This window comes from Bos javanicus, chromosome 21 (genome assembly GCF_032452875.1).
Source record: "Bos javanicus breed banteng chromosome 21, ARS-OSU_banteng_1.0, whole genome shotgun sequence".
NCBI lineage: Eukaryota > Metazoa > Chordata > Mammalia > Artiodactyla > Bovidae > Bos > Bos javanicus.
This window is the reverse complement of record NC_083888.1, coordinates 58221794-58248074: the sequence shown is the minus strand read 5'-3', so window position 1 is coordinate 58248074 and position 26281 is coordinate 58221794. Positions and strand designations below refer to the sequence as shown.

At 40.8% G+C, this 26281-nt stretch overlaps 1 protein-coding gene across 5 annotated transcripts in view; it reads right to left on the bottom strand.

The window, feature by feature from the left end:
• The window catches only part of PPP4R4 (protein phosphatase 4 regulatory subunit 4), a 106217-nt gene extending 80210 nt beyond the window's left edge, over nt 1-26007 (bottom strand). Inside the window, exons 1-2 of one of the 5 annotated variants that reach the window (XM_061395200.1) lie at nt 25559-26007; nt 23985-24058 (exon numbers count right to left, since the gene is read on the bottom strand). In XM_061395200.1, coding sequence (XP_061251184.1) covers nt 23985-24058; nt 25559-25684 — 200 coding nt within the window. In that variant the 5' untranslated portion in view covers nt 25685-26007. The remainder of the gene's footprint in view (nt 1-23984; nt 24059-25558) is intronic. The other 4 variants (XM_061395198.1, XM_061395201.1, XM_061395199.1 and 1 more) reach the window with 4 other exon arrangements.
• Nucleotides 26008-26281: the final 274 nt, after the last annotated feature.

Here is a 26281-nt window from a genome sequence, read left to right as displayed (position 1 = left end):
ACTCTCACATCCATACATGACCACTTAGAAAAACCATAGCCTTGACTAGACGGACCTTTGTTGGAAAGTAATGTCTCTGCTTTTGAATATGCTATCTAGGTTGGTCATAACTTTCCTTCCAAGGAGGAAGTGTCTTTTAATTTCATGGCTGCAGTCACCATCTGCAGTGATTTTGGAGCCCAGAAAAATAAAGCCTGACACTGTTTCCACTGTTTCCCCATCTATTTGCCATGAACTGATGGGACCGGATGCCATGATCTTCGTTTTCTGAATGTTGAGCTTTAAGCCCGCTTTTTCACTCTCCACTTTCACTTTCATCAAGAGGCTTTTTAGTTCCTCTTCACTTTCTGCCATAAGGGTGGTGTCATCTGCGTATCTGAGGTTATTGATATTTCTCCCGGCAATCTTGATTTCAGCTTGTGTTTCTTCCAGTCCAGCATTTCTCATGATGTACTCTGCATATAAGACCATTCAGGTATGACCTAAATCAAATCCCTTATGATTATACACTGGAAGTGAGAAATAGATTTAAGGGACTAGATCTGATAGATAGAGTGCCTGATGAACTATGGACAGAGGTTCGTGACACTGTACAGGAGACAGGGATCAAGACTATCCCCATGTAAAAGAAATGTAAAAAAGCAAAATGGCGGTCTGGGGAGGCCTTACAAATAGCTGAATCAGCTATACGTATACATATATTCCCTCCCTCTCAAGCCTCCCTCCCGCCCTCCATCCCACCCTTAGAGGTCATCACAGAGCACTGAGTTGAGCTCCCAGTGCTATACAGCAGCTTCCCACTCACTATTTTACACATGGTACTGTACATACGTCAAGGCCACTCTCAACCTGTCCTACCCTCTCCTTTCCCCACTATGTCCACAAGTCCATTCTCTCCGTCAGCATCTCTGTTCTTGCCCTGCAAACAGGTTCATCCATACCATTTTTTCTAGCTTCCATATATATGCCTTAATATACAATATTTGTTTTCCTCTTTCTGACTGACTTAACTCTGTATGTCAGATTCTAGGTTAATAAACTTCACTACGAATCACCCAATGTCATTCTTTTTCATGACTGAGTAACATTCCTTTGTATATTAAATATATGTACCACATCTTCTATACTCCTTCACCTGTCAGTGGACATCCAGGTTGCTTTCATCTCCTGGCTATTGTAAATAATACTGCAATGACTATTGGGGTGCATGTGTCTTTTTGAATTATGATTTTCTCGGGGGTATATGCCCAGCAGTGGATTTCTGGGTCATATAGTAGATTTTTAGTTTTTTAAGGAACCTGCATACTGTTTTCTATAGTATTTATAACAATTTACATTCCCACCAACAGTGCAAGAAGGTTTCCTTTTTATTGAAAGTTGAGGAAACCAAGTCCCAAGGGAAAAAAATAATGTGACTTCCCCAAAGTCATCCTACTAAAGATTAGAGAAAGACTTCCACCATACTCTCGAGCTATTACACCACTTATAATCATCGTTGCATCCAGTATAAGTGGTTGGACTGGCAGCCTAAAAATGTCTTCAAGTTGGTAATTTTGCAAGAGAAAAATATGCACACAAACTATTTAGTGATATTAATCACTAAAAAATCACTAAAGAGCCTCTTGATGAAGGTGAAGGAGGAGAGTAAAAGAGCCGGCTTAAGACTAGATATTAAAAAAAACTAAGATCATAATCCGGCCCTGTTACTGCATAGCAAACAGAAGGGGGAAAGGTGGAGGTAGTGACAGATTTCCTCTTCTTGGGCTCCAAATCACTGCGGATGGTGACTGCAGCCATGAAATCAAAAGACAATTGCTTCTTGGCAGGAAAGTGATGACAAACCTAGACAGTGTGTTGAAAAGCAGAGACATTACTCTGCCGACAAACGCTGGTATAGTCAAGGCTAAGGTCTTCCCACTGGTCACATATGGTTGTAAGAGTTGGACCATAAAGAAGGCAGAATGCCAGAGAATTGATGCCTTAGAACTGTGGTGCTAGAGAAGCCTCCTGAAAGTTCCTTGGACAGCAAGGAAATCAAACCAGTCAATCTTACGGAAGATAAGCCCCAAATATTCACTGGAAGGACTGACGCTGAAGCTCCAGTATTCTGGTCATCTGATGCAAACAGACAACTCAGTGGAAAAGTCCCAGATGCTGGGAAAGATTGAGGGCAGAAGGAGAAGACAGCATCAGAGGATGAGGTGGCTGGATGGCATCACTGATGCTATGAACATTTGTTGTTCAGTCTCTCAGTTATGTCCAACTCTTTGTGACTCCGTGGACTGCAGCACACCAGGCTTCCCTGTCCTTCACCATCTCCCAGAGCTTGCTCAAACTCATGCCCACTGAGTCAGTGATGCCATCCAACCGTCTCGTCCTCTATAGACTCCTTCTCTTCCTGCCTTCAATCTTTCCCAGCATCTGGGTCTTTTCTAATGAGTTAGCTTTTCTCATCAGGTGGCCATAATATTGGAGCTTCAGCATCAGTCCTTCTAATGAATATTCAGGATTGATTTCCTTTAGGATGGACTGGTTTGATCTCCTTGCAGTCCAATGAACATGAACTTGGGCAAACTCATGTTTTTTTGTTTTTTGTTTTTGTTTTTTTGGCAAGAGAAAAATGTGCACACAAATTATTTAGCAATATTCACATTATAATAAATTCTTTTACTGATAATTTCCACTATCCATCTTTTACTATCCCAAAGCCATGTCAAAATAGTAAGCAGAAAGTATCACACATTGTGAAAAGGAGACAATCTTCTGACTACAGCAGTACCACAACTTATAAAGAGAACATTTCATTTTAAATGGCTCTTCAATTTCACATATGAAAACCTGAGCTCATGACTCCCCTCCCTCTTTTTAACCACAGAGGTATAAACTGCCCTCTGCTTCTCCGTGGATATGTCTTAGAATTACTCTAACCTTTCCTCTCTCCCTCACAGCCCACATCAAGTCTCACAATAGTATACAAGATGAGCATTTTCCTCACTTGTTCTAGGGTAGAATGAACTTATCAAGGAGCAAACATATCTGCCGCATTAATAAATTTTTTCTTATTTTGTTTATGTATTCTTTATTCAGGGTTTTTTTCCATATTATATTTCAGTATTAACAGGATAATATTGCATGTTAACTTTGATATGTTTTTAATTTGATATACATAGAAGGACAATGATTGTTAAAATTTAGTTGCAATTATATATATATACTAATTCCCACACACAAACACATATATGTATATACTAGGTCACAATTTTTAAATGTATTCCTTACTTGTGAATCATGGTAAAAAAGATTTTTTTGAAAATCACTGTTCTACAGTGTTCTGCAAAGAGTAAAAGGGAAGATTACCAACATCTGCCCTAAATATTGAGCTATAACAGGAATATTGAAAGGTATGTAAAACATGAGTTCAAGAATAACTTTACAAACTTGGAAGATTCCTGGAAACATTGTAATATCTCCCTTTATTCTTCTTAATGTCCCCATTAACAGATGGTAGTAAAAAATCCATTTTAAAATACTTTTAAAAAATATAGAGATATATGACAGAGCAATGCAAAGGGACTAGCTAAGAGAACTGGGTTTATGTATCAGCCAATCCAAGAAGCTAAGAACCCAGGAGAAAAACAGAATAGTAACTGACAGCTATTTTTAAAGACAGAGAAACAGAGAAAATAAGGCCAAATCTCTGGCACCTGCAGAAAGAAAGGATGATAAATAGCTATCCTAGGGAGGGGAGGAGACCTGATTACTTAACCTATAGAAGATGGGTGGGCTGATATGTTCAATAATTCAGTGTTTATTCAAGAGCTGCTGGGGACCAGGCACTCGTTCTGGAGTCTCCAGCACAATCTAATGGTTCTTTACATCTAGCCAGAGAAAGTATCAGACAACAAATACGGAACTGCGTGCTTATCACATATTGGACTCCGAGGTGAGCCCTGGCAGGAACATGGTGATAGACAGACAGACACAAACCCTGCCCTGTTAGAGCTTCATAGTCAAAGAACAGGTTAAAAAAAAAAAATCAATGAAGTCATGCTAAGTATGCAAAGACCCATTAAGGAACAGTCCACAGTACTATCAAGAACACTTTTGGTATGGAGGTCAAGGAGGCCTTCCCTGAAAAGTCAAGCCCTGAAAGATGAGCACGAATCAGCGACAAATGAGAGAGTGGAAGGAACAGTGTGTTCCAAGGTCCCAGGCTGATGGGATTTATTCAATGATTTCATAAAGGCTTACTGATCTCTCAGTATTTTACAGTCACTGTGCTCTGGAAATAGAAAAATAAAAACAAAGCACTCTGATTCTGTGCATCTGAATTAGAGTGGCAAGGAAGGAACGCCTTCTTGCAGAAATAACATCAATAGGACTTAATACAAAACTAATGACTGAGAGAAAAAGGAAGAGTATAAGATTATTCCCAGGTCTCCCTCCAGCACAATTTAAAAGGATGGTCAGGCTCCAGTGACAAGTACAGGCATATTTAGATAAAAAGTAAAGAATTCTGTTTTGGGCACATTGAGTCTGAAAAGCCAGCAAGGCATTCTGGTAGAGACGTGGTGGTGGTGGCAGCACCTGGCAGACATACTGGCCCAAAGGCAGGAAGAAAAGCCCAAGCTACAGCCACCGGTTTGGAAATTCTGTCAGAGAGATACTAAGTCTGGAAGAGGAGAATATGACACTTCTAGATTTAGTATATGGAGAAAGCAATGGCACCCCACTCCAGTACTCTTCCCTGGAAAATCCCATGGATGGAGGAGCCTGGTAGGCTGCAGTCCATGGGGTCGCTAAGAATCAGAGATGACTGAGCGACTTCACTTTCACTTTTCACTTTCATGCATTGGAGAAGGAAATGGCAACCCACTCCAGTGTTCTTGCCTGGAGAATCCCAGGGACGGCGGAGCCTGGTGGGCTGCCGTCTATGGAGTCACACAGAGTCGGACACGACTGAAGCGACTCAGCAGCAGTAGATTTAGTATAAGGAGAGTCCCTAACATAATATACATAGACCCTGTCTGCTCCTCTGGCTGATGCTACTGTAAATTGGGCACCACATCAGGAGAAATACAAACAAATCATTGTAAAATGTAAAAGCTCGTTGGTCAACCCAAAATCAATCTGTAAAAGTTGCGTGAAATAGTGAATCCTTTTCCGTGACGTTAACAACAGGATATGATGGAATGGTGCTGAAGAGGGCCTATACATATTAATTCAATCCCTCACACTGCGACAATGAATAAACCAGCATCCACAGAGACTATGGAAGTAGTTCAAGGCTTGTTGTTGTTCAGTCACCAAGTCATGTCTGACTCGGTGACCCCACGGACTGCAGCATGCCGGGCTCCCCTGTCCACTGAGTCAGTGATGCTATCTATCCATCTCATCCTCTGCTGCCCGATTTTCCTCTTGCCCTCAATCTTTCCCAGCATCAGGATCTTTTCCAATGAATAGTCTCTTTTCATCAGGTAGCCAATGTATTAGAGCTTCAGCTTCAGCATCAGTTCTTCCAATGAATATTCAGGGTTGATTTCCTTTAGGATTGACTGGTTTGATCTCCTTGCTGTCCAAGGGACTCTCAAGAGTCTTCGCCAGCACCACAGGGTTAGCCAGCTAGTTAGTGTTCAAGGTTAACGAGCTAGTCATTGCCACAGTCAGGATACTACCTCTACAAAGCAAGAATCTAATTTAAATAAAACAACGAAACTAAAGTCGCTCATGAGTTCCTTAATAACAACTTAATTTCACACATATATTTTCTTCTTTTGAAGGAGCAGAGAAATGTACTAACCACGTGCTGCTGCTGCTGCCACTTCAGTTGTGTCCAACTCTGTGCGACCCCAGAGATGGCAGCCCACCAGGCTTCCCCATCCCTGGGATTCTCCAGGCAAGAACACTGGAGTGGGTTGCCATTTCCTTCTCCAGTGCATGAAAGTGAAAAGTGAAAGTGAAGTCGCTCAGTCATGTCCGACTCTTTACGACCCCATGGACTGCAGCCTTCCAGGCTCCTCCATCCATGGGATTCTCCAGGCAAGAGTACGAGAGTGGGTTGCCATTGCCTTCTCCGATTGACCACGTGAGGAAAGCTGATAACTAGGGTGAGCACGGAGTTAAGTTTACAGTCACGGAGCAAGAAAGAGTCTCAGCAGCATGACTAGTTCAGCTCCCTCACTTCACTGACAGAATTCAGAGGAGTTAAATGATGCTCCTAAGGTCACACAGCTGGTTAGTACTGTGCTCTGTTTCTTAGCAACAGGGATTAAAAGAAAAACTCAAGTTGCTGTACATAGCTTTCACTGCCAAATAAAAAGAAACATAAAATTAATTAGTCTAGAGACTAATAAACATTGCTGTTGAATCGCTAAGTCATGTCCAACTCTTTTGAGACCCCACAAACTATAGCCTGCCAGGCTCCTCTCTCTACAGGATATTTTCAGGCAAGAATACTGGAGTGGGTTGCCCTTTCCTTCTCCAGGGGATCTTCCCAACCCAGAGATGGAACCCACGTCTCTTACATTGGCAGGCAAGTTCTTTATCACAGTGCCACCTAGGAAGCCTGATTTTATATATATGTATGTGCTATGCTGAGTCATTTCAGTCGTGTCCAACTCTTTGTGATCCTATGGACTGTAGCCTCCCAGGCTCCTCCATCCATGGGGATTCTCCAGCCAAGAATAGTGGAGTGGGTTGCCAAGCCCTCCTCCAGGAGAATCTTCCCAACCCAGGGATCAAACCCAGGTCTCCCACACTGCAGGCAGAATCTCTACCATCTGAGCCACCAGGTAAGCCCATATTTACATATAGAGCTAACCAATAAAACATATGTCATTCTAGAACATGAAGAAATATTTTTCTTGAAGAGCAAAAAAAAAAAAAAAAGGAAGCCACATCTACTTACCCACCTGCATACCAAAAGAAATGAGTAAAATGCTGGGATTTTTGACCCTCCAACAAGTTTCTGCTAATCCAATATTTGAAAATCATTTTGACTAAACAAATGTTTTCTCACTAATGTGTCTATCAGTAAACTACAATAAGCCGCGTGAATGTTCCTATTTAGTAAATGAAAGATTTAATCAGCTTAAATAGCAGAGATGAGGAACAGGGATATTCCTACGTTTTTAAACCTGCGACAGTAAGTATTGATGCTGGTGCCACTTATCTTAGATAAGTAGGCAACCCAAATCAGGAAAGATCTGATGGAAATGATAGAGCTAGCGATGCAGATATTTGAGAAAACATTAAAGCAGAAGGAACAGCAAGTGCAAAAGCACTGAGGTAATGTGCACTTGGTATATTTAATGAACAGCAAGGATGGCTGGAGTACACAGCAAGTGAAGAAGAGAATAGTAGGAAGTGAAGTCAGAGCTGTAATGGGGAAAAAGCAGAGGTCAGAGAAGTCAGGCCAAGTACATGCTCAAACCATAATGGAACTAAATTAGAAATCACTAACAAAATAAGTATGCAGAAAATCTCCAAACATTTGGAAATGAAATAATGCACTTCTAAATGACTCATGAGTTTCATGAGTCAAAGAAGAAATCTTGAGATAAATTAAAATTTTTTTCAACTAAATGATAATGAAGATACAACATATCAAAATTTGTAGGATGCAGCTAAAGGGAAATTTACAGCATTAAAAATGTACACATTAGAGTAGAAGAACATTCTAAAAATCAATTACCTGAGTTTCCCCTTAAGAAACTAGAGAAAGAAGAGAAAATTAACTGCAAAACAAGGAGAATGAAGGAAATAATAAACATTAGAATAAAATCAAAGAAACTGAAAACAGGAAAATATTAATAATAATAATGATGAAACCAAAAGCTGGTTCTTTGAAAAGATCCACAAAAACAAAAACAAACAAAAAAAAAAACCTGGTAAACCCCTAGCCATGTTAAACAAGAAAAAAAGCAAGAAGACACAAATTAGCAAGATCAAGAATAAAAGATAGGTAGGACATCACTACTGGGCCCACAAACATTAAAAGGGAATATTAGCATAGCATAATTTGATGCCCATAAATTCAATAATGCAGATAAAACAGAGTTAAGTATCCAAAACTATCAAAACTCACTCAAGAAGAAAGAAATGAGCTCAATAGCACTGTATCTATTAAATAAATAGAATTTTTAGTTTAAAACCTTTCAAAAATAAAATTCCAGGCCCAGATGGTTTAATGGGTGAATTCTACCTAACATTTAAGGAAGAAATAATACCAATTCTAGATAATCTCTTCCAGAAAAATAGAAAACCACCTCCCAAGTGATTTCATCAGCATTCCTCTAAAACCAAAAACTAGGCAAAGATATAAGAAAAGTGCAAACCAGTTTTCTCTCATTAAAATAGATGTTAAAATCCTCAAAAACATTGTAGCACATAGAACCCAGAAACACAAAAAGAAAAATTCATCAAGTAGATTTCATCCCAAGAATGCAAGGCTGGTTAATCATTTGAAAGCTGATCAGTGTAATTCACCATATTAAAGGACTCAAAAAGAAAAGTCATGTATATTATCAATAGATTCAGAAAAAAAATTCAACAAGATTTAATACCCATTCATGATAAAAACTCTCAGCAAATTAGGAAGGAATAGAAAAAACTTCCTTAACTTAATGATAATCTATTAGAGGCTTTCCAGGTTGCTCAGTGGTAAAGAATCTTTCTGCCAAGCAGGAGATGCAGGAGATGTGGGTTCAATCCCTGGGTCAGGAAGATCCCTTGGAAGAGCAAATGGCAACCCACTCCAGTATTTCTGCCTAAAAAGTCCCATGGAAAGAGGAGCCTGGTAGGCTGCAGTCTATAGTATCACGAAGAGTCAGACACGACAGGGCACACAGGTATTAAGAGACTTACAGCCAACATCTTACCTAACGATGAGAGACTGAATGTTTTCACCCTAAGATCAGGAGCAAGGCTGAAAGGTCCTCTCTCACCACTGAAACAGTGGAGGAATCTGGCAGATACAACTTTAACCCAAGTGATCAGGATTAACATCACCAGTGATAAGTCATACTGATGTCAAGTACCTCTGAAATGACAGGATGAGACAGGCATGTCTATGCCTCTATGACACTCTTTCTAAAAGTCTATAACTCCAATCTAACAATGAGAAAAACATCAAACACAAGTTGAAGGGCATTCTACAAAATACCTGACTAGTACTCTTTAAAACTATACATCGAGAAAAGCAAGGAAAAGACTAAGAATATGTAACAGCCAAGAGAAGACTAAGGAGCTATGACTAAATGCAATATCATGGGCTGGATCCTGAAACAGGAAAAAAGGACATTAGTGAAAAAATTGGTGAAATTCAAACAATGTCTAGCACTTAGTAAACAGTATTGTACCAACATTAATTTCTCAGTTTTGACAAATATATGTAAAGATGTTAGTTTTAGGGAAAACTGGTAATAGGCATACAGTAATTATTTTTGTAACTTCTCTGGAAATCTAAAATAATTCCAAAATTTAAAAACCTTTTTTTAAAAAAGTAAAAGGGTAGAAAAAGATATACTGTGTAAACACTAACCAAAAGAAAGCTGGAAAGAGTATATTAATATCAGATAAAGTAGACTTAAAACAAGGAATATTTCTAGGGATAAAGACAAACATTACATAGCTATGAGAGACTACTTCAATGAAAAACATAACAACCTTAACAGTATATACACTAATTACAAAAATCAAAATACACGAACTACTGGTAAAAGTGATATATGTGAAAGAAGGAGTAGACAGATCTGTTAGAGACTTCAATATTCTACTTTTTTAGATAGTAGAACAAATAGAAAATATTCTTAGAGATATAGAAGATCTGAAAAATATCAACCAACTTGACCAACTGACATTGATAGACTATTACACCCAACAACAGGAGAATACATATTCATACACCTGAATAATTACCAAGACTGGCCCATGCTCTGGTCAAAAAACAAACCTCAGTATATTTAAAAGAAATGACATCAAAGTGCTGTCTGTGACCATTACAGAATTAGACTAGAAACAGGAAGATATCTGGAAAAATCCCACAAACAACTGGAAAACTATGCGAGATATGCATACATACCAACCACAGGTGTAAATCATCTCTCTCCATCCCCACTATCATCAGAGCTACATGGGGAGATGCCTTCTCCTCCACATTCCCATGCTGGACTTTTGCGAGTCCTTTTCCCCTTCAAGAATGTCCATTACGCAAGGAAATATAGTTCGTATGTTTATTACGAAAAGTTATTTCCAAGCAAATGCAGCTTGGAAGCTTGTTTCCAAGAGAATTTTCATGACTATTCTAAACTCATCAGACTCCTCAGCCTGATTTTTCACCTGAATATGTAAATATTTTTATGCTAGCCATATAACTTTCAATCTGCCCCAAACATATTCAAACCAAATCTACAGAACTCTTTAAAGAAAATATTGTTGTACTCCGACAGCTTTTGGTAAAAAAATAAAAATAAAAACAAAACAGTATTTTCAGATTCATTATAATACTACTACATCTACTCCTTAACGAAACATAGGCACTTTCCTGAATTATGAATATCTTCTTCAAAAATGACCTTTTAAAAAGAGCTCTGAAACTGTTCACCTATCCACCTTCACCTAAGGTGAAGATCCCTTAGATAGATGTCCATTAGCACCGCCTAGTGGAGCAAATAACCGAGGTTCAACATCTTTTCTTTATCTTCTTAGAACTGAAGACACCTGCTAAAGCAAGATGGACCCTTTTGCGGAAACTCAGAGAGACAGTGAAGGACAGGGAAGCCTAGCATGATGCAGTTCATGGGGTGGCAAAGAGCTGGACACGACCTAGCAATTGAACAACAACAACTCATCATATCACCTGGAGTAAACAGGAAACAGTGCTTAAAGAACTTAAGTGACTTGAATGTGACTGCAGAGACACCAGGTCCCCTGATTCTGGCCCTTTTTCTACTACATGCTATAGCTACGTGGGAGGAAAAATATTAACCGCAACACTTACCTTATACCACAAACAAAATTGAAGTGGAAATGAATCATAAATCTAAAATCAAGAGCTAAAACCACAAAATTTCTGAAAGAAAGCATAGGAAAAAATTTAATGACCCAGATTTGGCAAAGATTTCCTAAATATAACACAAAAAACACTAACTATAATGAAAAAAATCACTAAATTAGACCTCAACAAAATTAGACCATAGCAAAGCAAAGAAACTTTGCTCTCTAAAAGATAGGTACACTTAGAAAAATTAAAAAGGAAGCCACAGACTGGCAGAAAATATTTGCAAAGCACATACCCAACTAAAGGGAGTTCCCAAGTGGCACTGGTGGTAAAGAATCCACCTACCAATGCAGGAAACTAAGATACACAAGTTCGATCCCTGGGTCGGGAAGATCCCCTGGAGAAGGGCATGACAACCCACTCCAGTGTTCTGGCCTGGAGACTCTCATGAACAGAGGAGCCTGGTGGGCTATGGTCCACAGGGTCGCAAAGATTTGGACATGACTGAAGCAAATTGGCATGCACTCATATCCAACAAATAGGCAAAAGATTTAAATATACCTTTACCAAACAAGATATATGTGTCTGACTCACAAATACATGTAAAGATGCTCAATGTCCACTGATCATTTGGGAAATCCAAATTATAAATACAATGACTACCACTACTCTAGAGCACTGGTAATACCACCAGAATGCCTAAAACCAAAAAGAGACTGCTCATACCAAGTATCAGTAAGTATACATATTGAGCAGTCCAAACTCTCATACAATGCTGGTGGAAATGTAAAAGTGTACAATCACTTGGAAACAGTTCAGCAGTTTAAGAATACACTGTACCTACTATATACCCAGCCATTCCACTCTCCAGCTGTTCACCAGAGGAAAGAAAGCACATGGCCACCCAAAGATCCGTAAATGAATGTTTACAGCCACTTAGTCTGTAATACCCCCAAACTAGAAATGATCCAAATCTCCATCGACTGGTGAATGCATAAACAAAATGGACTATATCTTTAAAATGGAATTATCAATAATAAAAAGGAATGAACCATTGATACATGCAACATCATGAATGAACTTGAAAATTATGTTGAGTAAAAAGAAGCCAGATGAAAAAGTAGCTACTATATGATTGATTTCTATAAAATTCTATAAATTGAAAACATATCTGTAGTGTCAGAAGGCAGATCAGTGGTTGCCTGGAGCGGGGGAAAGAATGAGAAGGAAGGGAAAGAACATTACAAAGGAACACAAAACTACACAGAGGAGTGACGGCTGTGTTCATTATCTTAATGGTGATGATGCTTTTATGGGGGTAGATATATATGAAGTGAAAGTCACTCAGTCATGTTCAACTCTTTGCGACTCCATGGACTATACAGTCCATAGAATTCTCCAGGCCAGAATACTGCAGTGGGTAGCCTTTTCTTCAGAGGATCTTCCCAACCCAGGGACTGAACCCAGGTCTCCCTCATTGCAGGCAGATTCTTTACCAGCTGAGCCACAAGGGAAGCCCATATATATATATATATATATACATATATATATATATATACATACATATACACATGTGTGTGTATATAAATGCATCAAACTGTATGGCTGAAGTATGTGCCAGTTATTTGACATCAATTATACCTCAAAAGAACTGAATGAAAAAATATATACTCATCCAATAACCAGCATTCCATTCTCAAGCATTAGCCAAGAGATAGGAAAACATATGCCTATGTTCTAGAACAGGAGAATTTGCCACTGAAGTATACTGACAAAAAGCAGATCATCTGTTGCCCAGGCTCAGGGTGGAGGATTAACTGCAAAGGGGCACCATCTGGGAGACAAGATTTTATAACTACATGAATTCTCTGGATAGGAATTTTCCTATACATCCAAAGTAAAGGATGTTCTGAACTGCCAGCAGTTTATTTAAAAGACCAAGAACAATTATTCTTTACTGAACAAGACTCTACACCAAGCATTCTGCCCTCCACATACATTACCAAATCTTCTTAACAATCCTACAATGTAGGTTTTATTATTCCCAGTTTAGATTAGGAGGCTTGAGCCCAAATAAGAAACTTAGCCTAGGTTTCTCAATAGATAAATGAACAAGTCTCGGCCTCGGAGAATAAATCTGGTATGTCTTAATATAAAGTATTTCTGACACTACATACTGCCTTCTCAATGCCCAACATACTTATTAACTAGAGATGACTTCTATTCTACTAAAATTTAAGAAAAGTGTGTTTGCTTCCTTATACAAGTATCAATACTTCCTTGAACACAAGTATTTGCTGGTACAATGCCACTCATCCCCCAGGAGATGCCTAATACAAAGCAAGTACTCAATAAATATTTTGTGTGTCTTAAGCTAAATTAATTTAAAAAAAAAAAAAGCTAAGATTAGGGCATCTGGTCCTATCACTTCATGGCAAACAGGGGAAAACTGGAAGCAGTGAGAGATTTTATTTTCTTAGGCTCCAAAAATCACTGCAGATGGTGAGGGCAGCCATGAAATTAAAATTTCTATCCATACTCTGATGATATATCTTGTATTTTAATTTGAATTCCCAGTTTGCTGTTGTGCTGTCTATTTGAATGAAATACAAATCTTTTGAGAGTGTCATGGGGAAAAAAAAGACACTTGTTCCCTGGAAGAAAAGCTATGACAAACCTAAACAGCACATTAAAAAGCAGAGACATCACTTTGCCGACAAAGTTTCATATGGTCAAAGCTACGGTTTTTCCAAAGTCATGTACAGATGTGAGACGTGGACCATAAAGAAGGCTGAGCATTGAAGAATTGATGCTGTCAAACTGTGGTGCCAAAGAACATTCTTTAGAGTCCCTAGGATAGCCAGGAGATCAAACCAGTCAGTCCTAAAAGAAATCAACCCTGAATATCATTGGAAGGACTGATGTTGAAGCTGAAACCAATAATTTGGCCAACTGATGCGAAAAGCCAACTCATTGGAAAAGACCTTGATACTGGGAAAGACTGAAGGCAAAAGGAAAAGGAGAGGCAGAGGATGAGATGGCTAGAAAGGATCATCAACTCAACGGACATGAATTTGAGTAAACTCAGGGAGATGGTGGTAGACAGGGGAGCTTGGCGTGCTGCAGTTGTCCATGGGGTCACAAAGAGTTGGAAACAACTTAGAACTGAACAACAACAACAACCTAAATTCATAAAATTTATTCTAAAGTAATTGCTAGTTGCATTTTAAATCTTCTCCATTATTAGTATCTCTGATTTGGAGGGGAAATTACACTGTAAGACACATCTGCATACAAGAATATAATAGATTTTGCTATTATTTCTGACATCATTACTACATACCAATATTATAAAGTCAAAAAGGTGGTGACTGTGAAGAACTAAGAATGAACACTTTCTCCCTGCCTCTCACACCTGGTGGCCAACAATGGCCAGCAAAAGATATTGCAAAAAGCAAAATATCTATGTTGAAAGAGGTATAAATTTAAAGATCACTGAAACACTCACGCGTGCATGCTCAGCTGCTTCAGTCGTGTCCGACTCTTTGTGATCCTGTGGACTGTAGCCCGCCAGGCTTCTCCATCCACGGGATTCTCCAGGCAAGAATACTGGAGTGGGTTGCCATGCCCTCCCCCAGGGGATCTTACGACCCAGGGATCGAACCTGGGCCTCCTGCATTGCACTCCTCATTACCATTGAGCCACTGGGGAAGCCCTTAATTCCCTTCATGTGACCCTAATTCTAAGAGTTATGATTTTTACCACTTAGTTGAGTCAATACTTTAAATAATAATGTAACTACTAAGAAACCACTATACAACAAGATTGGGAGTAAAGCAATAAAACCCCAAATTTTTACTGGGAACTAATTAGATAAGTTTGGGGACAAAATTCAGTCTCCTTGTGCCTCACTTAGCTACGTCTCAAGTGTCAGTATGAACTAATTGTTCATGAAAATAAATATATACACACACAAACATATATATACATTTATAACATCCACACATCTATATGCCATAATATAGGTACATTGCAGTTACAGAACTTAACCTGCATTTTATTTGAATCTTCATACAAGCATTTGTTTTAGCATTACTTTATAGTATATTTTCTCATAGAAACCTATAGGTATTTTATTTATTTATATTTATTTTTTCATATTTATTTATATGGCTGTGATGGGTCTTACAGCACGTGGGATCTTTGGTCTTCATTGTGGCATCTGAACTCTTTAGTTGAGGCATGTGGGATTTAGCTCCCTGACCAGGGATTGAACCCAGGCCCCCTGCATTGGGAGCACAGAGGCTCAGCTACTGGGCCACCAGGGAAGTCCCACATGTAGGTATTTAAATAAGGGATCAAAAACAGCTATGTTAACAAGATGAAAACTGCTCAAATCTCTCACAATTGCATCCTGTTATTAAGCTCTAGGTCTTCCCAATGACATTATACGGGTCACCTTTACATTGATGAAAATAGTTTACTCTTTATTTTTAAGCTTTTCTTGCAGATCCCATGAAAGCATTCTGCTTTCCACTGATGTCACAGACAGCCTTCAGAAGCTCCAGTAAATAGGAAAAAAAGAAACAGATGCCTCCCATCGTTGTTCTCATAGCAAAAGATAAGCAAAAGGAGATGGGAAATAATCTCCAAACCCCTTAGATTCAGAGACCTAGTACTTTTCCAAAACAGGGAGTTCAGGGTTTGCCAAGCACTTAAGTAATGAGGCCTCAGCGATGATGCGAGACATACAGCTGGAATCCATTATGTACGCCTCTGAATATGTGAAACAGTAATCCTGCTTATCCTAGGATGCGAAAATGAAGATGCCTCCAATTTCCATGCACAAAGGCAAGAAATCTGTGCATCACTTTCACACTGGATAACTTGGATGATTTTTTAAAAATAGGACCCTTGGAATCATTAAAAAGCACAGCGACGAGAGGTGGCACCCTTGAAAGAAGACCTTCTAATAACCAAGAGTCTCCTAGCCAAGCCATCTAGCACAATTAAAAACTAAGTGTAAAAATTCATGGAAACTCTCTTACATGGAAAGAAAAAGTTGTATGACATAAGTAAATCAGATACAGAATAACAGATAATTATATGGGCTATTACATAGGTAGTTCATTATTGATATACTAGAAATTTCTGTACTACAAAGTTTGTCACTTTTGTTTCCTAAAAAACATAGGGTGAGACCACTCATGCACTGCTGGAAGCAGTATAAACTGTGCAAGCACTTGGGAAGATGGTTTAGCAGTATCTTCTAAGCAGGACATATGCATATGCTGTGACCAGGAGTTCTACGTCTGTGAACATAACTAAAAGAAATGCATGTGTAAAAAAAATAAAATAAAATAAAAAAAAAAGAAAGAAATGCATGTGTATATTCACCAAAAGACTTGTACAAGAATGTCTGTAGCAGCATTATTCATAACAGCCAAAATCTGAAAACAAATTTCCACCAAGAGTATATATGGTATGTTCATATAATAGAATATCACACAGCCATGAGGATGAACAATCTATTCCTCCATGCAACAGTATGAACAAATCTCTTTTCTAAAAGGTTGAGTAAGAGTAGCTAAACAAAAAACTGTATATTCCATGGTTCTTACTATATTGAGCCCAAACTCAGGCAAACTAATCTATGCTGTTAGATGTTAGGATAGTCGACACCCTTTGCAGGGAATGGGGGAAACTGGGAAGGGTACAAGACAGGCTGCCAGGCTAACACAACGAGACAACAGGTTACATCCTGTTTCTTAATCTGGATGCCGGCTATAGGGGTGTTTTTTAACTTGTGAAAGCATAACAAGCTGTGTATTTTATGATGTGAGCTCATTTCTGCATATCCTCCAAAAGTTTGTTTTAAAAAACAAACTATATGTTTATGACAGTACTTCTTTAACTGAGATTCTTAATCCATTATTTTCTGTTTTTTGGTTAAAGAAGAATAGACCAGACCATAGACCAAACTCAATACAGAGACAAGAGAGGAATATTATGAGTATCCAAGGATAAAGCAAGGCCATCACAGCGCATGCTCTGAAAAGGGATCGTATATCTCTCAACAAGGTGTTAGAAGACTCTCAGCTAAGCAACACTCTCCACTTCCCTGGCAAAGGCAAGCTGAGAGCTTAGAGCTAATAGACAGCTCTGTGAAATACCCACACGCTTCTGTTCTAGCCAGGTGAGCTGTAACCAAGAGTCAGCTGTGTTTGTTCTCAGACCAGTTTATCCCAATTTATTTGATACTGAAATTACATAATTTAATTAAATATTACATAAACATATGAATGCAAAGAGTCGTTTCTATGACAACTAAATTGAAAGTTTTAGAAAAACTCAAAGATAAGTTGCCAAAGAAAACTGTTATTGAATTAGGAAGAACAAGACAACTTGCAAAAGATGAGCAAAAAAGATCATAAAAATCTAAAACAGGCTTTCAGACTGCTTCAAAAGCATCTTTAAATTCTCAACTTTAAAGAGACCTGACCTTGACACTGTAAATGTATTATGGAAGTATTTATGCAAGAAAAAGGATTATGAACTGTGTTAAGCACACCCTGACTCAAAAGGCAATGGATCTACAACAAAACTCTGGCAAACAAATGTATTTTTTACACTAAAATGAAATACTGAAAGTATGTATCAATTTTATGATTCCCCACATTAACCAACTCCAGGAATTACCAACTATTCATCTCAATTGTGAGGTATTAAAAGTTGTGATGTGTCTCTTATGTACAACAGTGGAGAAAACTGGGTAAGCAATCCTGGCTACTCAAGACCCACCTCCTCCACCCTCATCACACACACACACACACACACACACACACTTTCTCTCTGTCTCTCTCACACACCCCATAAGCACCCCACCTCACCAAAACAGTACTAAATGGCAAAAGGCATCAAAAATGAAAAGAAATCAAGACAATAGTAAAGGCAAAAGAAGTGTGATGGTATAGAAGCTCTTGGAAATACGAGCATACAAAGGCAGTTTTCACACATTTCCCATTTGCCTAGCAAACGGGATAAGTACTTTTTAAAGATAAAACAACAAAAAGCAAGCCAGTAGCAAAGCTAATTACTGGAGTTCTTTCTTCCTCATGGTCTCATTGCTGCCTTGTGCTAGTCTTGAGTGCAAGAGTTCCCAGGATGTGATTAGCAACAGCCACAGTTTACAGGATTTTATTTTCAGATTTGGCAGAATTCTCAGTCTGTGCTTTCACTAGGGGGAGAACTTACTATTTTCTTAATTAAAAGGCGGGCAGTGGGGGGAAAAGGGGGGAGCGCAGAAGGGAAAAAGCTCCTAATTAAAGATGTACTTTATTTGACTATCCCTAAAAGGCAAAGTGCAAAATTTTTTAAAATTCACAGTGCAAAGTGACAGATGGTTTTAAAGTGACTGTAAAAGAAAGCAACATAAAAGTTAGTTTAGATACATTAACAAAGCACATTTAATGCATAATACAAATAGCAAATATTGCTTAAACAGGCTGATCTTGTCATCAGTTTAAAACAATTATAATATGTAAAGATTCTAGTAAATACTATTAGCAAAGGGGACTTCCTTGGTGGCTCAGTGGTAAAGAGGCAAACCCGCCAATGCAGAGGACACGGGTTCGATCCCTGGTCCAAGAAGATCCCACATGCTGTGGAGCAACTAAGCCTGTGTGCCACTACTGAGCCCACACTCTAGAGCCTGTAAGCCAGAGCCACTGAGCCTGCGTGCTGTAACTACCGAAGCCTGTGAGCCTAGAGCCCGTGCTCTGCAACAAGAGGAGCCACTGCAGTGAGAAGCCCCTGCACCACAACAAGCAGTGGGTCCCATCAACTAGAGACAGCCCATGAGCAGCAACAAAGACCCAATGCAACCAAAACTAAATAATTAATTATTAAAAATACCATGTATCTAAAATATTATTAGCAAAGGAAGCTAATAGATTATCTATCACAGACCTGTTGATATACTTTACTTGCCTGTTACTTTATCTGATTATTAGAAAGTAAAATTAATACTGCTATCCTCTTTTAAAAATCTGAAATGTACCTTGAGCAGGTAAGTAGTAAGGAATTAGGAACATGGCACAGGAAACAGAAGGAAACTCATATTAACTGGGTTCCCATTTGGTGTCTGGGGCTCCAATTACCATTTTCCACTTAACAGATGAAAAAAACTAGGACTTAACAACCATAAATCACTTGCCCATGGTCACACGGGCAGTAAATGGTAGAATAGTATACACCCTAAATCTGAATCTATGGCCCACAAAACAAAAAAATCAAAAGTTGCTGAATTCACCAGGCATTTTTTGGTCATCTTAACATAAGTAAATCAGATCAGATCAGATAGTCACTCAGTCGTGTCCAACTCTTTGCAACCCCATGAATCGCAGCACGCCAGGCCTCCCTGTCCATCACCAACTCCCAGAGTTCACCCAGACTCACGTCCATCGAGTCAGTGATGCCATCCAGCCATCTCATCCTCTGTCGTCCCCTTCTCCTCTTGCCCCCAATCCCTCCCAGCATCAGAGTCTCTTCCAATGAGTCAACTCTTCGCATGAGGTGGCCAAAGTACTGGAGTTTCAGCTTTAGCATCATTCCTTCCAAAGAAATCCCAGGGCTGATCTCCTTCAGAATGGACTGGTTGGATCTCCTTGCAGTCCAAGGGACTCTCAAGAGTCTTCTGCAACACTACAGTTCAAAAGCATCATTTCTTCAGCGCTCAGCCTTCTTCACAGTCCAACTCTCACATCCATACATGACCACAGGAAAAACCATAGTCTTGACTAGATGAAACTTTGTTGGCAAAGTAATGTCTCTGCTTTTGAATATGCTATCTAGGTTGGTCATAACTTTTCTTCCAAGGAGTAAGCATCTTTTAATTTCATGGCTGCAGTCACCATCTGTAGTGATTTTGGAGCCCAGAAAAATAAAGTCTGACACTATTTCCACTGTTTCCCCATGTATTTCCTATGAAGTGATGGGCCCGGATGCATAAGTAAATAAATACACCTTATTCCATTAAGAGGTATATATTTATATCACAGCAAAGAATAAGAAAGAACCAAAACAGCAACAACAATAAAACACAGCTTGCCCTCCAAGAGCTTAGTCTATTGAAGAATATGTATGCACACTTTTACGTTAAGGAATACCAAGATATGCAGCCACTAACTGATACGGGAGCTCAGAGAAGCCTGAGATCCATGTGGTTTCAGCAGACAGGAAAGGTCTTATGGAAGATTCAAGACTACAGCTGGATCCTGGCAATGGAAGATGCTGGAGAGGTGTCAATAAAATGAAAGGTATTCCAGGGAAGGGGAAGAGCAGTGAAGGATGAACGTGATGTATCTGAGTAACAGTGAAAAGAGCAACAGGACTGCTTCAAGAAGGAAAGACTGAGTGGAAACAACTCACGTGTCCATCAACTGATGAATGAACAAACAAAACGTGATGTACCCCTATGGTGGAATACTGCCCAGCAATAAAAAGAAAAAAAGCACTGACACACGCTACAACAAGGAAAAACCTTGGGAAGAAAGTCAGAAAAGGCCACATACTGTATAATTTCATTTACATAAAATGCCCAGAAAAGACAAATCCATAGAGAAAGTAGACTTCTAGTTCCCAAAGGCTGGGAAGACCGGGCAAAAGTACCAACACAACAGGGAAGTGACTGTTAATAGGTAGAGGGTTTATCTTGCATATGATGAAAATGTTCTAAAATTGTGGTAAAGAACCCACAACTGTGTGAAAACACAAAACCATTCAACTAAAAATGGCATATGAACTACATCTCAATCAAGCTTTTAGAAAGAAAAGCTGAAGCCCTAATGGGACATCTCATTGCACAGCTAAGATGGAGTCACTTATGCCAAATTAAGGATCTGAAATTTATCTGGCAGGAAATTAGATATGTGAGTAAAGGTTTACCTAATGAAAACAGAGTATACAAACTTAGGACCCTTCTCTAACAAATTCATCCACCTGCTTTAAGTACACTTCTAAAACATATGCCAAACTCACAAAGGGAGAGAACTAGAAGATGTTGTGATATGATTTTGACTAAGCCACAAGCTGTGACTATTAGGAAAGCTGTTTTGCTTCACAGCTAAACGCCACAGACGGGTACAGCAGCATCCCATTTATGCAAAACCACAAAATCATCTGTGTCAAATCTTCAAATAGTGTAATGTTCTAAACTTAATTATGAAAACAACATTAATAATTGATCTGTCATATTTTAGGGTAAGATAATGAACAGTGTAATCTGGTTTTCATTGGACAGTAGTCCAATATAATGCCTTTTTAGACACTACATTCAGTTTAAATGCTATCAGAACCCCCACTAATATAAAGCATTTCCTACTGATATTTACACATTTGAATCTGAATTCTAAGGTAGCATAATCTCCAAAATAGATGTAATATACAAAAATAAGACAACTAAAAAAACAAATCTGACATTCAAAAGCAAGGAGGAAAATTCTGGGTAGAGAATATCTAAAACAGAGGAAAAGGTAATGTACTCAAAAATAAACCTGAAAATCATAGGAAAAAAAAGAACTCAGTATTAGATTTTATAGCATTGGGAAATACAAATAGGAAAAAAAGGAATACATTACATTTAAAATAGAAGGCTCAATACGTGAGACAAGAGGCTTTAACAGCTTTAACAGAGGCAAAGTTTGGAACACGTCCATAAGACAATCCCACACCCTTCCCCTGAATCCCAGGGAAGAAAGAACCTTTCAGGCAGGCCTCGTGTTCTCTCTTCAGAAGCTGTCCTAAAGGTGAAACCCCACTTTCCCCTAGGAGGGGGTGAGATGGCAGGAATACAAAAAAAGAACTTGGCTGGAGGACCCATGCACAACCAAACTAGTGTTTGCCTTTGGAGTCACCTTGCAAACCTCCTTCAAGGTAGATGAGCCACAAGAAACTAAAGGAGGTATCAGATTTCTTTCCAAACTCTCTTGCCTAAGAAGGAGAGGCCCCATCTGTCTCGGTAAGGGCTTTGTAAGTTCTAGAATTGGGTGAAACTCACGTCCTGTGTCCGAGAACCACTGACAATTTAGACGACCTGGTTCGCTAACAATAAAAGCAAAACAGAAAATAAGCTACCCTCAAAAAGAAGCCTTGTCACAGATACCTAGAATGAGGTATCCGCTGTCGCAAGTAAGTAGAGCAGGACTCTCTATTTCCTAATTGTAAGCCAGCGTTTATCTGGAGAGGATTCAGTAGGAGTAAGTAGGCAGTGACTTCACATCATCAACTGCTGTATGCTAAAAGAAGCTTACCCAATTTTCACCAGTTGTCTGCCTACTCCAAACAAGAGAATTGTGGGAAAAGGCAGATGCTTACAACTTCTGTTCACAATATTGGATATGTTCATCATTAAGGAATAAAGTACTTCAAATATTATACAATTATCAATGACTCTATGAAACATCAAAAACACATACTGCTAATTCATACATAAATAAAATCATTTTATTTTGCAATAAATAGGTAGATAACACCAGAAACTAATGCAACACTGTAAATCAACTACACTCCAATAAGTGGCTTCCCAGGTGGCGCTAGTGGTAAAGAACCTGCCTGCCAATGCAGATGTTGGTTTGATCCCTGGGTCAGGAAGATCCTCTGGAGGAGGGCACGGCATAGTATTCTGGGGTGAAGAATCAGAGAATCAGACAGAGGAGCCTGGCGGGCTACAGGGTCGCAAAGAGTTGGACACGACTGAAGCAAAAGCAGCAGCAGCATACTCCAATACAAAAATGTTTTTAAATAATAAAATAAATAGAAATGATGAGAGCAGGCTACTATAAATCACCAAAAGAGGAACGGAAACAACATCGACACAAAGCCTAAGATCCGGTAACATTTTAAAGTAACAGAATTATTGAAGAGAATGGTCTAAATTATAAGCATGCTAAAATTCTGACTTAAATAAGAACAGAAGCCAAGATGTCAGAATAAGAAAATGGAAGTCAAGGAGAGGGTTGCTTTTTTTTTTAAAGGGGGAAAAAAAAAAAAAACATTCAAAGAATACCATGGGACTAGAAACATGATCTATAAAACAAGAAAAGAACAAGAAACTTGCCAGCACCTGAAACTGGCAAAGCAGACCTGAGCTAAGGAAACAAGGATAGCAAATATTCCAAGGAGGTCAATAGTACCAGTTTTCAAAATCTGATTCCAGAAAACAAAAGCGAAAACTAAGTTGCCAAAAGGGGAAAAAGAAATGTGCAAGAAAAATGTTAAAACAATGTACACAAAATACCTTAGGAAAATTTCTATTTCTGAAGTATTTTTATATATTCATTAAATGCTCACATTAGCTTTTAAACTTAAATCCACAGCACAATTTTTTAAATAGCTGAAAGAAATCTTATAAATATTGTCATAACCATTTGGCGTAAGCAATTCTGTAGAGCTTATGAGATGAACCTTAAGTGAGAGTAGACTCAAATTTTAAAATCTCTTAGGCAAAATTATAAAGCGCACATAGCAAAAGCAATATAAACAGGTTATCCTGAGGAAAAATACTGAACTACCATATTGGCGGATTTTTTTTTCTGTAAATACCATATAAAGTTCAAACTCTACAATTAACTTAAAATTAATCACTGGATATTCTTAACTGTCATCTAAATTTACCAGCTCTTATGTGAACACAACCAAAGCTGCAAGATTTTTTTTTTTTAAGATTTAACTCAAACCACGAGTTGTTCTGTTCCTCCTTCAAGCAATATTCTATAAGCTAGGTTCCTTAGTTGATTTCAGTTCTGAAATTCATAGGCCCACATCTAAATCTAATTTATGACATAATTAAGTGCTGTGCATGCAAAGCACTCTGTTCAAGTGGTTAAGCAAATCTGAACATAACAGTAACATGACATTTCAGAAATCATTTGTGGATGCTGCCACAGGAAAAGAGAAGGAATTATCACAAAAAGACTTTACGAAATACCTGAGCAGATAAACAGCCCTTTCAATATCACTGAGGTCTTCATCAACTGTCAATCTTTCTATTTCTTCTGGTGTCTGTCAAGTGTAAAATACAAATTATGCACACAAACATCAGCTCAAGTCTTGCCTCCAGGGACCCTATATGAGTACAGACTAATGAAAAAGTTTCGCAATTAAGCATTATCCTCAAAAACTAATTAAGGGGTCTGCCACCCTCAAATCAGATATCTCTAATGGTCGGGTTTAGGTGGTGGAGTTTGGGGGGCTCTGGGGCTTTTTTTTTTCTTTTGTTTACTCTTCTAGCTTCTAGACTGAAGCCTGAGAAACACTCTGTGGCTTCAGAACCTTGCTGAAATCAATTGTATGTGCATATGTAAAATATGTACGTAGTTTTCATCTCTAATATCTAAGAGTGTTTTGCCAACATTTCCATCCCAGGAAATGCTTAAAAGGGGTCGGGGGTGGGGGTAGGGATGAAGACTGCAGCCAGCTGAGGGAGAATGAGAAAGACGAAATCTGGATTGGGGGAGGGAAGGGAATAAACTCTGGGGCTGGAAGGAAATCAAAGATATTGCGGCAGGTGGGAGTGAAAAGAGCTAAAGGAGCAATTGCGGGGGGCGGTGGTCGGTCAACCAGGTTTGGCAGCAGTAAGGGTTGGAGCCTCGGGAAGCAAGATGACTCTGCGGGGTGGGGGAGCTAGTGGCAGGTTGTGGGGGTTGCCTAGTGAAGGCTGACTCTCCTAAGGGGATTGGGGAGCAGGGTCCCTGCTAAGAGTCTTGGAGGGGCTGGAAGGAAGGGACACGTGGTGACTCAAGATCGGGACAAAGGGTCGAGAGGGCTTTAAAGACCGAGAGCAGGACGACTCCAAGATGGGTGTTGGTGGGTTGGGAGGTGAAGTGGGGGCCCTGGGCTTGCTCGGATGAGGACGGAGGTGGGGGGGGCGGGGGACGGAATGGGATCTGAGGTATCTCTGGAAAAGGTAGCGGGGAGAGTCGGGGCCGTGTTAACTGAAGACTGAGACTAGGTCCACAACCCCGGGTAGCAGCACCAGGGAGCCGAAGCGGGGGGAGGGGGAGCCCCAAGGAGAGGACGCGGGAGGCAGCGGGCTGCGGCTGCGAGGGGCAGCTCCCGCAGGGCCCAGGGGGAGGGGGCCGCAACGGAGGGGCCCCGGGCCGTGAGAGAGGGACGGCGCGGGAGAGGACGCCGGGCTGGCCCGAGTCCAAGGGGCTCGGCGGGCCGTTCCTGAGGTGGCCGGGTTGGGGAAAGGGCCCGGGGCGGGCCGGGCCGGAACGGGCAACTGGAAAAGCCAGAGCGTCTGAGGGGTCGCGGGCTGGCCCCGGGCGCCCGTACCTCAGGGCTGGGGGTCCAGGCTGGGAGAAGCCGAGCCACGTCGAAGAAGGGGGCCCGCGAGGGGTCGGGTTAGGGTAACACGGCCCTCGGGGACTGAGGGGGGCGGGGGCGGGCAGCAGGACTCTGAGAGGGTCCCGGGCCGCCTCGTGAAGCGAACGGGCGGGGGTCGGGACAGGGGCCAGCCGCCGGGCGCCCTACGGGCAGTTCCTCCTCCCCGGGGCGCACCTTGAGGCTCCGGCGGACCGGCCTCTCGATGATGGTGAGCTCCTGCAGGTCCTCCATGTAGCCGAACAGGCTGTTCTGACTGAAATCCATCACGGCGGCGGCGGCGGCGGGCGACGGCGGATGCATGGACCGCCGGGCCCCCTCGCCGCCCGGGCCGGAGCGGTCCCGGGATGCCGGACGCTCACAGCCCCGCGGCCGCCCACCAGCAACACTTTCTCCCGCTCTCCGCCGCCGGAGCCGGGCTGGAGGCTAGCGGGCGGCGGGAGAAGGAGCGCGGCCGCCGAGGGGGCGGGGCGGCCAAGGCGAGGGGGCGGGGCTAAGCGCGCGGGCGTGCTGTGGGGGCGGGGCCGTGCCGGGGTAGGTGCCCGCCTCGGCCCCACCCCCTCCCGGGCGCCCGCTGCCGGCGGGCCGGACGCAACTGCCGCGCCGCTTCCCCTCGCCGCCCTCCTCGCCCCTTCGCCCCGCCCCGTCAGAGTGCGCGCCTAGCAGTAGCGCATGCGCAGAGCCTCCTACCTACTGCAGCTGGTGGAGGCGGTTTGGGGTCGGTAGACCCCGGGCGAAGATGAGCCGATAAGCGAGGGAAACAAAGGGGAAGGTGGGTTGGGATCTTGGTTAACTTGCCGTAATTGTGGTGCGGTTATTCGTGGGACAGCCCACCCCAGCGCACGAGCTGGGTAACTCTGCTCTGTCCTTGGGGGAGAGGTGTGTACCCAAAATAAGCAA